At 50.8% G+C, this 14,008-nt stretch overlaps 1 protein-coding gene across 8 annotated transcripts in view; it reads left to right on the forward strand.

The window, feature by feature from the left end:
* MORN1 (MORN repeat containing 1) overlaps positions 1 to 14,008 on the forward strand; it is a 76,235-nt gene that overhangs the window by 13,326 nt on the left and 48,901 nt on the right. For all 8 annotated transcript variants that reach the window (XM_055382773.2, XM_055382793.2, XM_055382785.2 and 5 more), the window contains 2 exons: positions 4,012 to 4,108; positions 5,978 to 6,088. In XM_055382773.2, coding sequence (XP_055238748.2) covers positions 4,012 to 4,108; positions 5,978 to 6,088 — 208 coding nt within the window. The remainder of the gene's footprint in view (positions 1 to 4,011; positions 4,109 to 5,977; positions 6,089 to 14,008) is intronic.

The following is a 14,008-nucleotide window of genomic DNA, read 5'->3' on the forward strand; positions in this document are numbered from 1 at the left end:
CTTTCCCGGAGTTGCCACTGGGTGCCGAGCACCTGCTCACTGCACGGAGCAGGTGGCTCCTTCTGGGCGGCTTTGCCTGCCGCAGTCCCCGAGCCTCCTCTCCTCAGCTGGGCGTGTGTGGGAATGCCCAACCGGGGGCCTCCACGGGGCCTACAGCCTCCACGTTTGGGCCTACTGCCCTCGGACCCAGGGGTCACAGTCCAGGAAGCCTGGGCCAGTGGGGGATTCCTGGGGTGCATGCAACACTGAGAATCATGTAGATAATTTGGGGTGTTTGAGCACGCATGGCCTGTGGGGAGTCTGGCCAGCTTGCCTCATGTGGACCCCACCACCACCCTGGGGCAGAGGAGGGGGCCGGCTATTGGGGCCGTCATGGAAGCACTAGGGTTACACTAGGGCAGGCCCCATGTCCCCTCTGGAACTCCTCACAGTTCACACCTTGAAGCTCAGGCACTTGCGATGGGACCAGCGAGGTCAAATGCAGGACGCCTGGTCCTCACGGCAAATGGCCGGTCTTCAGAAACCGGAGCTAGCCCCACCCATGCCACCAAGGCACACCAGCCCCTGATCAGTCGCAGGGCCCAGGCAGAAGGGTCCGGCAGGCTCCTCACTCATGACGTGGCCTGAGGGGGCTGGGCAGCTGGTCCTCGGAGCCCCCACCTGGTGCACCAGGCCGTGAACCTCAGCAAAGTCCCCATCTCTTGATGCCCAAGGTTTGGCAATGGTTGGGGGTTACTTTCTCCAGACCACAGCACCCTCGAGGCCAACACTGGGGAAAGCTGGAGCCCCTGCTCTTCACCCCCACCTCCCGGCGCTGTTGAACCCCAAGGAGCACCAGACCAGGACCCCTCCAGGAGGGCCAGAGGCAGGAAGTGCCTGATGGTGCCAGGGGAGGGTGGACGCCTGACTAGGGCCTGAAAACAGAGGGCATCGCTTCCGATAAAGCATGGAAAGAAAACAGCATGAATGGACCAGAAGTGCTTCCCAGTGGGAGAAAGAAGAGCACTCACAACCTCTTCTGCCCCAGGCTGCTTGGAGTGGGCCAGCGCCAGAGCAGTCCCTGCACCAGCCGAGCCGTCCCAGCTCGTCGACTATCAAGGAAGGTGTGAGCCTTCGGCTGAGTGGTGCTGGGAGCTGGGGAAAGCCGAGCACTGCCCGGGGCCTCCTGAGTGCTCTGCCACCCAGCTGGGCAGGGAAGGGAGGGCCCCTCACAGAGGACACCCTTGTGGTCCTGGGGTTGCCTTTGTGACCGAGGGGGACGTATGTGTGTCACCATCATCCTGCATGACCACTTCCTGACTTTGGAACCGCTGTTTGCCTCTTTATTTTGGGTGTGGACCTGGACCCCAAGTGGCCCTTCCCCAAAGGTCGTGTGACCATCACCACCTTCCCGTGTCCCACACCGCACACCTGTGCTCACCTGGGTGCCAGGCAGTGGCCCGGCAGGGAGGAGGAGGGTGAGCAGGTGGCAAAATGCCCATTCCTCGGTCCCAGCCTCTGTGTGGCTGAGGCCCTGCATGTAACTCTCCACGATGGGCATCGGCCTGGACTGTGCCTGGGTGCTCCCTGAGGCCCGGGCGGGAGGCAGCTGCTCCAGGACTCTCAGCGCCCCAGTCTGTGCCGTCAGCAGGAGGATCAGGAGCCTCCCCTGCACCCTATTTAATAAGCTCTTGCTCGTTCCTGCTTGGGGTACATGCAACAGAAACAGCCAAATTGTCAAAGGTGTGATTGATAACGTGAATTAGACAAGACCGTGCTATTGGATCAGTTGAATTGATCACTCAAATGTGCTTGGACTGACCAAGCGCTGCATGAAAGCTTGCCTGGCTCAGCCCTCCCACCTGGACACCAGCGGTGGGTACCGAGGATGCCAAGCCCTGACCTGATTGCTGCGCACCCAGGGAGGGGGATGCCAGGCAGGCTCGTGCCACATACGTGAGCCGCAGCCCCAGACCAACCATGGGTGGAGCCACTCACCCCAAAGGCGGGCTCTGCACCTCTGCATTTCTCGTGACTCGAGTGTGTCCGGCTTCCCCTGCCCAGCCACAGCCTCACTGGGTACTCACCCTGGACGCCATATTGCAGCTGGTGTCAGCCCTGCCCCGCAGCTCCACCTCCCTCCTCCTAAAAAGCCCGGGCACCTTCCAGAGGCCGAGCAGGTGGAAGGGGGCAGAGACCAGACATCGCCATTCTCATCACTGACGGTGACGGGGGCCCCGGACGCCCTGAAGAGCCCTCAGCTGTGCGCTGACTCGCGCCTCTCCCCGTCCAGCGTGAATGAGATGAGAGACAGTGAGGACAGTGGTCCCAGGAAGAGACCCTCAAGAAATGCCAGTCAAATGCATTGGACTCTCACCCAGTTTGGTGGGAACGTCTGGAGTCATAGGACAGAGAGCTGAGGAGGCAAGGCTGAGGGGAGGTGCTCTGTGGATGCAAGGGTGCCCACGGCCTCCAACAGGGCATGGCCTCCAGGCATGCCGTGCAGCAGCAGTCAGGGCAGCCCATGGACTCTGCGCCAGTCCTTGGTATCTGAAGCCCAGAACCACTCTCACCTGACCCCACATGTGGTCAGCTCTGGGGCCCCCATCCACTGTAGTTGCCAGTGTGGATGGTGCTTGCCCAGAGCCCAGGGTGGCATGGTGAACCGGACTCTGATCTTCAGGGCAACTGTCTGGGCCGATGGGGTGACGTCAGTGGTGCGCTCAGCTTAGAACACTGCAGGAATGCAGCCGGGTGGGTGCTGGCTGGGATCTTGGGGTCTGGGAGCTGGAGGAACAAGAGCCTCAGGAGCAAGGGCCCTGTCCAGACAGCAGCCAGGCCTCTGCCCACCTGGCACCCCGAGCTGGCTGCCCAGCCTCTCCTGAAGCTGAGAGCTGCCTTTTTGCTGCCTCCGGGCACCCACGCAGGCTGCCAGTTGTCTCGGATCGGAGCCCCCTGCCTGGAGGCGTGAGCCGTGCTCCCAGCCAGCAGCTGTGAGTTGCCCCCACCCTGCCCCAGCCCTTCATGCACTGTGGCTCTCCCTGGCCTTTGGGGCAATCCAGTCGCCTTCAGGGCTGTCTGCAGAGGCCCTGTCTCCCTGCAGCCAGAGAGAGCTCCAGCACCATCCACTTCTCCCTGATCTGCCACACTCCTCAGCCCTGGCCCTCGGCCCTCACTGTCTCTTCCCACGCATCCCAGGGCCCAGGATCCGTGGAGAGGCCCCAGAAGGCACGCGCTGCGCCCTGTAGACCTGCCATGGCTGCCTCGGGGTTCCCCTGGGAAAGGCACCCAGGGAGGGCCGGGCAGGGAAGCAGGAGCCCACTTGGCTCCTGCCAAAGAGTGAACAGAAGCAAAACGTGCCTTTGGTTAATTTTTCTTCTAATAGAAGTAATTCAGAGTCAAATGAAATACAATTTAAATTTTCCATGAAAATAATCACCCTGCTATTTCATATGATTTTCCCAGGCTTTGTTGTATGACTTGGAAACCAGGCTTGTTATGAAGGAGGCAGAGTTGGGGTGTGCAGCGAACAGGCATTTCTCCCAAGCGCACGGGCACATTTTTTCAAACTGTGTTTTTTAATTGGCCTCTGCATGTATAAATGAACAGTGTAACGGACAAGCAGGGCACCTTAATCCCAACGCCACAGTCGGCCAGTTTGCGGGTTCAGGCCTCCTTTATGATACATGCCACAAACACAATATCTTTGTATTAAAAGGATTTTTTTTGCTGAAATGTGCCCGTTCGAGGTTTTGTTTGCATTTTATATACTGTGCCGTTGTTCCCATACCTCCTGGCATCGTTAAAATTCCAAAGGGAGTATATTTTGCAAAGCAAATTGGATTGCATTCTAATGAAACATAGTTTCTTACCACCAAGGGACAGGCTGCAAGGACCCTCGAGACGATGTAGTTTTCTAGCAGCCTTTGGTCTTGGGGCCCTGCTGTAGCACCAGGAAGCTGCAGTGCCATGCGGGGACCCACAAAAGCCCCTTGGGAGCCACCAGCCTGAGCCTCACCCTTCTCTCTGCAGGGACAGTGGCACAGCGACGTCTTCAGTGGACTGGGCAGCATGGCCCACTGCTCAGGGGTCACCTATTATGGGTTGTGGATCAACGGCCACCCAGCAGGTAGGTGTCCCTGCCTTCCTGTGGGCACTGTGAGGTCCACTGTGGGGTGTGTCCCTGGCCCCTGGGCAGTCATATGGGAAATACTGACCAAGAGCACACTGGGGAGGGGTGGGGCAAAGTGGAATATAAAATCCCACCCCTTTTAAGGAAAAACATGTTCTAATCTGATGTCAAAAGTGGTCCTGCTGCAAGTGGGGCTTCCCGGACTAGGGGCCTGAGTGTCTGGGGGTGGCCTCTTCACGGCTGCGCTGTCCCCCAAGTGGCCTCTGTCCAATTTCCCTGAGCCCTCTGCACTGTGATGTGGCCACAGGGTGGCCTGGGCTCACAGAAGGACCAGCCAGTTGGGCCTCCTCTGGGGGCTGCCTCCCGAGCCACTCTCCCTCTCCCCATGGTGTTCCTGGTGGCCTGTGGGTGGCCTCTCGATAGATTCCAGGATGAGGGTGCCACCCCAGGGGTCAGTCTAGCCAGGGACACAACACTCATCCAAACCTTGGGGCCAAGTTCATGACACAGGTGCAGGTGCCGCCAGCACCGACTCTGGCTCTGCGCCGGGGCACCTGCAAGGTCTCAGCCCAGGCAGCCCCACACATACCTCCTGGGTTGGAGGACCTTGGGGGACCAAGACCTGTTAGCTGGGAGAGGTCACAGGGGTGACGGGTGACAGTAACTGCTGCCCTCAGCACAGACCTGCTGGCCCTGGGCTCCTCGTGGAGGCTGAGATCTTCGGGAAGGCAGGAGTGGCCAGGTGCCTGGGGAGCACTGAGAGGTGGGTCCCAGCACCCGCACGCACACAGTGCACCCTGCAGGGGATCCTGGGATGGAGGCCGAGCCTGGGTCCCGGCCCAGATGCTTCTCCCTCAGGCGGAGTCTCCGTGAGGGGCCCCTGGATCCTCAGCAGAGCTCTCCAGGAGTGTCTTGGTGACCTCACCTCAAGGGAAAGAATCCAGATCCCAGCCCCTCCTCCCAAAAAAGTCTCTTGGCCCTTGTTGAAATTTCTAGGTGGGAAAAACGGGGCAAGAGGTGCAGGACGCAGCCTGGCTTCACCCCGAGGAGGGTCTCCCTCCGAGCCAAGGTGGGCTCTGGCTTTGCCCCCAGAACACAGCAGGAGCTCCCACAGGGGCCAGAGCTTCAGGCCCTTCCCCAGCCCCACCATTACCATGAAGTCCGGGGCACCCGCCACCCTGTGCACCCGGCGTTGCCTGTGCTGCCTTTTGAGGCAGCCTCAGATCCCAGGTGTTCTCCCAGCATCTGCTTTTAAAGCCCCTCCATTGTGCTTTGCTGGAGGCCAATCCATAGGGGAGAGTCAGGGATGGCAGGTGGGGACAGGGGCGGTGGGCGGCAGGACGCGGTGTGACGACACCGCCCACAGCGATGCCCTGCAGGCGCCGGTGGAGCAGGGGCGGCCCTGGCTGCCAGGAGACACTGGCCAGCCGGTGGACCCACCCTTGCCAGGCCTTGCCCTAGTCCCAGGTCCAGCACCTCAGGGTGCTGACTCAGATGCAGGGAATGCAGCGCCTAAATCCCGACCAGCGGGAAGACGTGCAGGAACATTCCACGGGCAGGAAAACCCAACAGCCCCACACCACCCACTTGTGTCTCTTGTATGCTCCGTGGCCCCGGTGGTCCACTTGGTTCAATTCCACAGTGCTCCGGGCCAGCAGAGCCGAGCCTCACGGTCTGAGTGCGGACGAATGCCCAGGTCGCTGCTCTGCAAGGTGGTTTGCGGAGGGTCGGCCCCCGCATGTGCTTGTGTTCCAGCTGCCACACTGGGCTCTGGTCGGTTCCTGGGGTGCCCACTGCTGACTCAGCGATGGGGTGGGTGGGGGACCATGCCAGTCACCGCTAAAGCCACACTCTGTCCTCTCCCAGAACAAGCTACGAGGATCGTGATCTTGGGTCCGGAGGTGATGGAAGTGGCCCAAGGGTCTCCCTTCTCGGTGAACGTTCAGCTGCTACAGGACCACGGGGAAATTGCCAAGAGTAAGCATCTCCAGGGGGAGATGACCTAACATTTCCAAAAGAGAAACAGGCAGCAGGTTCTTAAGCAGTGAAGATGCGGACGAGATGTTGCATGTGGCTCCTGAGGCACAGCAGTGACTTCGTGCCCAGAGCCTGGCAGAGAGGTCGCAGGCGTGCCAGCTTCCCTGCCAGTCAGGGCAGCCTTGGGTGTGTGTGCAAGCATGTGTGCACATATTGTGTGATGTGCGTGCTTGTGTGTGTGTGTGCATATGTGTGTATGCCTTGCACAGGTGTGCACAGGTCTGAATGTGTATACGTGGGGGGGGGGCACGCGTGCACATGTGTCAGAGTGTCCTTCCTTTTTAGGAGGAATAGTCTTCCGTTCTAGTGAGGGGCTATTTTCTGCTTCCCCACTCATCTGCTGTTGGCCATCGCAGTTGTTTGCACCTTGGGCTGTTATGAATAGTGCTGCTGTGGACATGTGTATACAAGTTTTTGTGTGAATGTGTTTTCATTTCTCATGGGTATGCACTTATGAATGGAATTGCTGGATCACATGGTAGATTTATGTTTGAACTTTTTTTTTTTTTTTTTTGAGATGGAGTTTCACTCTTGCTGCCCAGGCTGGAGTGCAGTGGTGCAATGTCGGCTCTCCGCAACCTCTGCCTCCTGCGTTCAAGCGATTCTGCCTCGGCCTCCTGAGTAGCTGGGATTACAGGCATGTGCCATCATGCCCCACTAATTTTGTATTTTGAGTAGAGATGGGGTTTCGCCATGTCGCTCAGGCTGGTCTCGAACTCCCGACCTCAGGTGATCAGCCTGCCTCAGCCTCCCAAAGTGCTGGGATTACAGGCGTGAGCCACCGCGCCTGGCCTAAACTTTTAAAGAAACTGCTAAACTGGTTTTCCAAAATTGCTGCAGCATTTTACAGTCCCGCCAGTAATGCATGAAGGTTCAGATTTCTCTGCGTCTTCCCAACACTTGGAATTGTGTCTTTTTGTAATAGCTGCCCTGTGGGTGTGAAGTGATAGCTCCTCGTGATTTTGATTCGCATTTCCCTAACGAGTGATGACGATGAGTGGCTCTCGCTGTGTTGATTGGCTATTTGTTTATCTTCTTTGGAGAAATGTCTATTCAAATATTACACCCATTTTTTAAAAATTGGACTGTCAGTCAGGCACAGTGGCTCACACCTAAAATCCCAGCACTTTGGGAGGCTGAGGTGCGAGGATCACTAGAGCCCAGGAGATCTTTCTTTTTGTTGTTGTTGTTGTTGTTGTTTTGAGACAGAGTCTCGCTGTGTCACCCGGGCTGGAGTGCGGTGGCATGATCTCGGCTCACTGCAAGCCCCGCCTCCCAGGTTCAAGCGATTCTCCTGCCTCAGCCTCCCGAGTAGCTGGGACTACAGGCGCCCACCACCATGCCCAGCTAATTTCTTGTATTTTTTTTTTAGTAGAGACGGGGTTTCACCATGTTGGCCAGGATGGTCTCGATCTCCTGACCTCGTGATCCGCCCGCCTTGGCCTCCCAAAGTGCTGGGATTACAGGCGTGAGCCACCGTGCCCGGCCAAGTCCAGGAGATCAAGACCAGCCTGGGCAATATAGTGAGACCCCATCCCTAAAAAAAGAAACCAAAATTGTTTTTAATTAGCTGGTCATGGTAGTGCATGCGTGTGGTCCCAGCTACTCGGAAGGCTGAAATTGGGAGAGTCCCTTGAGCCCAGCAGGTTGAGGCTACAGTGAGCCCCGTGACTGCACCACTATACTCTAGCCTGGGTGACAGAGGGAGATCCTGTCTCATTAAAAAAAAAAAAAAAAGAAGAAGAAGAAGAAAAAAAAAACCGAAAAAAAGGTTGTCTTCTTATTTTTAGCTATAGAGTTCTTTACCTATTGTGGATATAAGTCCTTTATCAGATACGTCTTTGCAAATGCTTTCCGTCCACCTATGGCTTATCTTTTCATTTGCCTAATGCTATCTTTGGAACAGCAAAAGTTTTTCATTTTGCTGAAGTCCAGTTTGTCCATTTTTTCTTTTATGGAACATAGTTTTGGTACCGTATTCAAGAATTCTTTGCCTAACCCAAGTTTCACAAAGATTTTCTCGTATCCCCCCAGAACTCTTATAGTTCTAGCTCTTACATTTAGGCCTGGGATCCAGTGTGACTTATTTTTTATGGAAAAGATAAAGTTCTAAATTCATCTTTTCTTCATGGGGATGTTCAATCATCCCAGCATCATTTGTTGAGAACACTGTCCTTTTGCCGTTGAGTTGCCCTGGCACCTTGGTTGAAAATCAGTCAGCCCTAAGAGTCAGGGTTGATGCCTGGACCCCCAGTCTGCTCCACTGATCTGTCTATCCTGATTTATCCTCAGTCTATGCCAGGACCACACTATCTGGATTCTTGTTGCTTTTAGCACGTTTTCCAATTGGAGAGTCCTCCAGTTTTGTTTTTCCTTTTCAAAATGATCTTGACTCTGCTGGGACCTTTACATTTCTGTATAAAATTTTAAGATCAGCTTGCCAACTTCTGCAACAACAACAAAAGAAGGCTGCTGGAATGTTGATGGAGGTGCGTTGAACCCCTCTGGAGAGAATGGCCAGATGAAATCTTACCAACACTGAGGCCTCCAGCTCATGAACACAGAAGCATCTCTCCATTTAGGTAGAGTTCTTACTTTATCACCAGCGTCTTGTTCCTTTCAGCACACATCTTGCACTTCTTTGTGAAAGCTATTAACACATAATAATGTTATTTATTAGATATTGAATTATAATTATTTTATTAATTATTTCTAAATGCTGGTAAATTTGTTTATTCATTTTATGCCATCATGAGTAGAATTTTCTTAACTTCATTTCAGAGGTTGCCGTAGACTACAATTGATTTTTACATATTGACCTCATTTCCTTTGACTTGCTTTACTCATTTATTAGTTCTACTAGTTTTTTAGAGGATTCCTTAAGATTTTCTCTATATACGATCATATTGTTTATAAATAAATACAGTTTTACTTCTTCCTTTTCAGTCTGAACATGAAAAGCTGCAAGGTTTTTACATTACCTCCAGCAGTGAAAGAGGGTTCCAATGGCTTTACACCCTCCTCAGTACTTGCTACTGTCTGTCTTCTTTTTTTTTTTTTTTTTTTTTCTGAGACTGAGTTTTGCCCTGTCATCCAGGCTAGAGTGCAGTGGCTCGATCTCGGCTCACTGCAAGCTCCACCTCCTGGGTTCACACCATTCTCCTGCCTCAGCCTCCTGAGTAGCTGAGACTACAGGCGCCCGCCACCATGCCCGGCTAATTTTTTTGTATTTTTTTAGTACAGACGGGGTTTCACCCTGCTAGCCAGGATGATCTCAATCTCCTGACTTCTTGATCCACCGCCCTCGGCCTCCCAAAGGGCTGGGATTACAGGCATCAGCCCCTGCCCCCAGCCTTTTTTTTTTTGAGACTGGGTCTTGCTTTATTGTCCAGGCTGGAGTGCAGTGGTGCAATCTCAGCTCACTGCAACCTCTGCCTCCCGGGCTCAAGCAATTCTCCTGCCTCAGCCTCCCAAGTAGCTGGGACTACAGGCACCCACCACCACACCCAGCTAATTTTTGTATTTTTAGTAGAGACAGGGTTTCACCATGTTGGCCAGAATGGTCTCCATCTTCTGACCTTGTGATCCGCCCGCCTCAGCCTCCCAACGTGCTGGGATTACAAGCATGAGCCACCTTGCTGGCCTGTCTGTCTTTTGGATGTAGCCATCTTTGTGGGTGTGAAGTGGTGCCTTCTTGTGGTTTTGATTTACATTTCTCTAAAGGCTAATGATGTTGAGCATCTTTTTGTGTGGTATGGGCCATTTGTAGATCTTAGTTGGAGAAATGGAGATAAGAGGCAGAACTTGACTCCAGAAGTGGGGCTCAGACACAAGACCAAATTGAGGACTAGATAAAACAGGGCCAGGGAGGAAGCAGCCTTCCATAAGACACGCCCACCAACGCATCATGCCAGTTTACCATCACCATGGCAACACCTGGGAGTTACCGCCCCTTTCCATGGCAATGGCCTGATGACCCAAAAGTTACTGCCGCTTCCCTAGAAATGTCCACATAAACCACCCCTTGATCTGCACACGGTTAAAAGTGGGTATAAATATGACTGCGACACTGCCCTGAGCTGCTGCTTTCTGCCTGGGGGGCAGCCCCGCTCTGCAGGAGCTGTAGCCCTGCCGCTTCCATACCTCCCACTCACCCTTAAATCCTTCCCTGGCGAAAGCCAAGAACCCTCACAGGCTAAGCCCTACTGTGGAGCTCACCTGCATCAAGATGTCGTAAGAGTTCTTTACATATTCTAGACACAAGCCCCTTATCAGATATCTAATTGGCAGATACATTTTTCCATTTTGTGGGCAGTCGGACAGTTTCTTGATGGTGTCCTTTGAAACACAAAAGTTTTAAGTTTCGATGAAGCCCAATTCTCTATTTTTCTTTTTGTTGCTTTTGATGTCATATCTACGAAGACTTTGCTTAGTCTGAAGTCATGGAGATTTACTCCTGTGTTTTCTTTTAAGAATTTTATATTTTTAGGCCAGGCACGGTGGCTCACGCCTGTAATCCCAGCACTTTGAGAGGCCAAGGCAGGCGGATCACCTGAGGTCAGGAGTTCAAGACCAGCCTGGCCAACGTGGCAAAACCCTGTCACTACTAAAAAATACAAAAACTAGCTGGGCATAGTGGCGGGTGCCTGTAGTCCCAGCTACTTGAGAGGCTGAGGCAGGGAGAATTGCTTGAACCCAGGAGGCAGAGGTTGCAGTGAGCCGAGATCACGCCACTGCACCCCAGAGCAAGACTCCATCTCAAAAAAAAATTATATATTTTTAGCTCTTACATTTAGGACTGTGAACCGTTCGGTATTAATCTTTTTGTTTGGTGTAAGGAAGGGGTCCAACTGCTGTATATTCTTTTGAATGTGGATATCTATTTGTCCTAAGATCATTTGTTAAAAAGAGTATTCTTTCCCCAATTATCTTTTTGTTTGTTTTTGTAATTTTTTTTTTTGTAGAGACAGAATCTCACTATGTTGCCCAGGCTGATCTCAAACTCTCAGGCTCAAGCGATCCTCCCACCTCAGCCTCCCAAAATACTGGGATCACAGGCATAAGCCACCAAGCCTGGACTTTTTTCTTTTTCTTTTTTTTTTAATAGAGCAATGAATTATCTTGTCCTTCGGTTTGCTAAAGTTTTGTTGGGAATTTCTGCATCCCTGTTCGTGAAGGATATTGGCATGAAATTTTCTTTTCCTGTAATGTCTTTGTCTAGTTTTGCTATCAAGGTAATGCTGTCCTCATAGAATGAGTGAATTGGGAAAAATTCTCTCTTCAATTTTCGGGAAGAGTTTGTGTGCACTTGAGAAGAATGTGAATTTTGTTGTGTACAATATTTTATAAATCAGGTCAATTCTGTTGATATTATTGGTTTTTCTACGTATTTTTCTATGTGTTTTTCTATGTATTTTTCTATGTATTTTGTTGATATTATTGATATTCTGTGTATGTATGTATACTATGTCCTTGCTGATTTTCTGTCTGCTTGTTTTATCAGTTATTGAGAGTAGCATATTGAAATATCTGACTATGATAGATTTGCCTTGCCGGGTGCAGTGCCTCATACCTGTCATCCCAGCATTTTGAGAGGCTGAGGCAAGCACATCACTTGAAGTCAGGAGTTTGAGACCAGCCTGGCCAACATGGTGAAGCCCCATCTCTACTAAAATCTCTACTAAAAATACAAAAATTAGCCAGGCATGGTGGTTCACACCTGTAATCCCAGCTACTTGGGAGGCTGAGGCAGGAGAATTGCTTGAACCTGGGAGGCGGAGGTTGCAGTGAGCTGAGATCGCACCACTGTACTACAGCCTGGGTGACAGAGCAAGATCCTGTCTCAAAACAAGCAAACAAACAAACAAAAGATTTGCCTATTTCTGCTTTTATTTGTTTTTTTTTAATTTTATTATTATTATACTTAAAGTTTTAGGTACATGTGCACAATGTGCAGGTTAGTTACATATGTATACATCTGCCATGCTGGTGTGCTGCACCCATTAACTCGTCATTTAGCATTAAGTATATCTCCTAAAGCTATCCCTCCCCCCTCCCCCCACCCCACAACAGTCCCCGGAGTGTGATGTTCCCCTTCCTATGTGTTCTCATTGTTCTCGTTGTTCAATTCTCACCTATGAGTGAGAACATGCGGTGTTTGGTTTTTTGTTCTTCCAATAGTTTACTGAAAATGATGATTTCCAATTTCATCCATGTCCCTACAAAGGACGTGAACTCATCATTTTTTATGGCTGCATAGTATTCCATGGTGTATATGTGCCACATTTTCTTAATCCAGTCTATCATTGTTGGACATTTGGGTTTGTTCCAAGTCTTTGCTATTGTGAATAGTGTCGCAATAAACATACGTGTGCATGTGTCTTTATAGCAGCATGATTTATAGTCCTTTGGGTATATACCCAGTAATGGGATGGCTGGGTCAAATGGTATTTCTAGTTCTAGATCCCTGAGGAATCACCACACTGACTTCCACAATGGTTGAACTAGTTTACAGTCCCACCAACAGTGTAAAAGTGTTCCTATTTCTCCACATCCTCTCCAGCACCTGTTGTTTCCTGACTTTTTAATGATTGCCATTCTAACTGGTTTGAGATGGTATCTCATTGTGGTTTTGATTTGCATTTCTCTGATAGCCAGTGATGGTAAGCATTTCTTCATGTGTTTTTTGGCTGCCTATGACAAACCCACAGCCAATATCATACTGAATGGGCAAAAACTGGAAGCATTCCCTTTGAAAACTGGCACAAGACAGGGATGCCCTCTCTCACCACTCCTATTCAACATAGTGTTGGAAGTTCTGGCCAGGGCAATTAGGCAGGAGAAGGAAATAAAGGGTATTCAGTTAGGAAAAGAGGAAGTCAAATTGTCCCTGTTTGCAGATGACATGATTGTATATCTAGAAAACCCCATTGTCTCAGCCCAAAATCTCCTTAAGCTGATAAGCAACTTCAGCAAAGTCTCAGGATACAAAATCAATGTACAAAAATCACAAGCATTCTTATACACCAATAACAGACAAACAGAGAGCCAAATCATGAGTGAACTCCCATTCACAATTGCTTCAAAGAGAATAAAATACCTAGGAATCCAACTTACAAGGGACGTGAAGGACCTCTTCAAGGAGAACTACAAACCACTGCTCAATGAAATAAAAGAGGATACAAAGAAATGGAAGAATATTCCATGTTCATGGGTAGGAAGAATCAATATCATGAAAATGGCCATACTGCCCAAGGTAATTTATAGATTCAGTGCCATCCCCATCAAGCTACCAATGACTTTCTTCACAGAATTGGAAAAAACTACTTTAAAGTTCATATGGCACCAAAAAAGAGCCCGCATCGCCAAGTCAATCCTAAGCCAAAAGAACAAAGCTGGAGGTATCATGCTACCTGACTTCAAACTATACTACAAGGCTACAGTAACCAAAACAGCATGGTACTGGTACCAAAACAGAGATATAGATCAATGGAACAGAACAGAGCCCTCAGAAATAACGCCGCATATCTACAACTATCTGATCTTTGACAAACCTGAGAAAAAACAAGCAATGGGGAAAGGATTCCCTATTTAATAAATGGGTAATAATGGAAAACTGGGTAGCCATATGTAGAAAGCTGAAACTGGATCCCTTCCTTACACCTTATACAAAAATTAATTCAAGATGGATTAAAGACTTAAACGTTAGACCTAAAACCATAAAAACCCTAGAAGAAAACCTAGGCATTACCATTCAGGACATAGGCATGGGCAAGGACTTCATGTCTAAAACACCAAAAGCAATGGCAACAAAAGCCAAAATTGACAAATGGGATCTAATTAAACTAAAGAGCTTCTGCA

The sequence above is a fragment of the Gorilla gorilla genome, chromosome 1 (assembly GCF_029281585.2).
Source record: "Gorilla gorilla gorilla isolate KB3781 chromosome 1, NHGRI_mGorGor1-v2.1_pri, whole genome shotgun sequence".
In the NCBI taxonomy this organism is placed as follows: domain Eukaryota; kingdom Metazoa; phylum Chordata; class Mammalia; order Primates; family Hominidae; genus Gorilla; species Gorilla gorilla.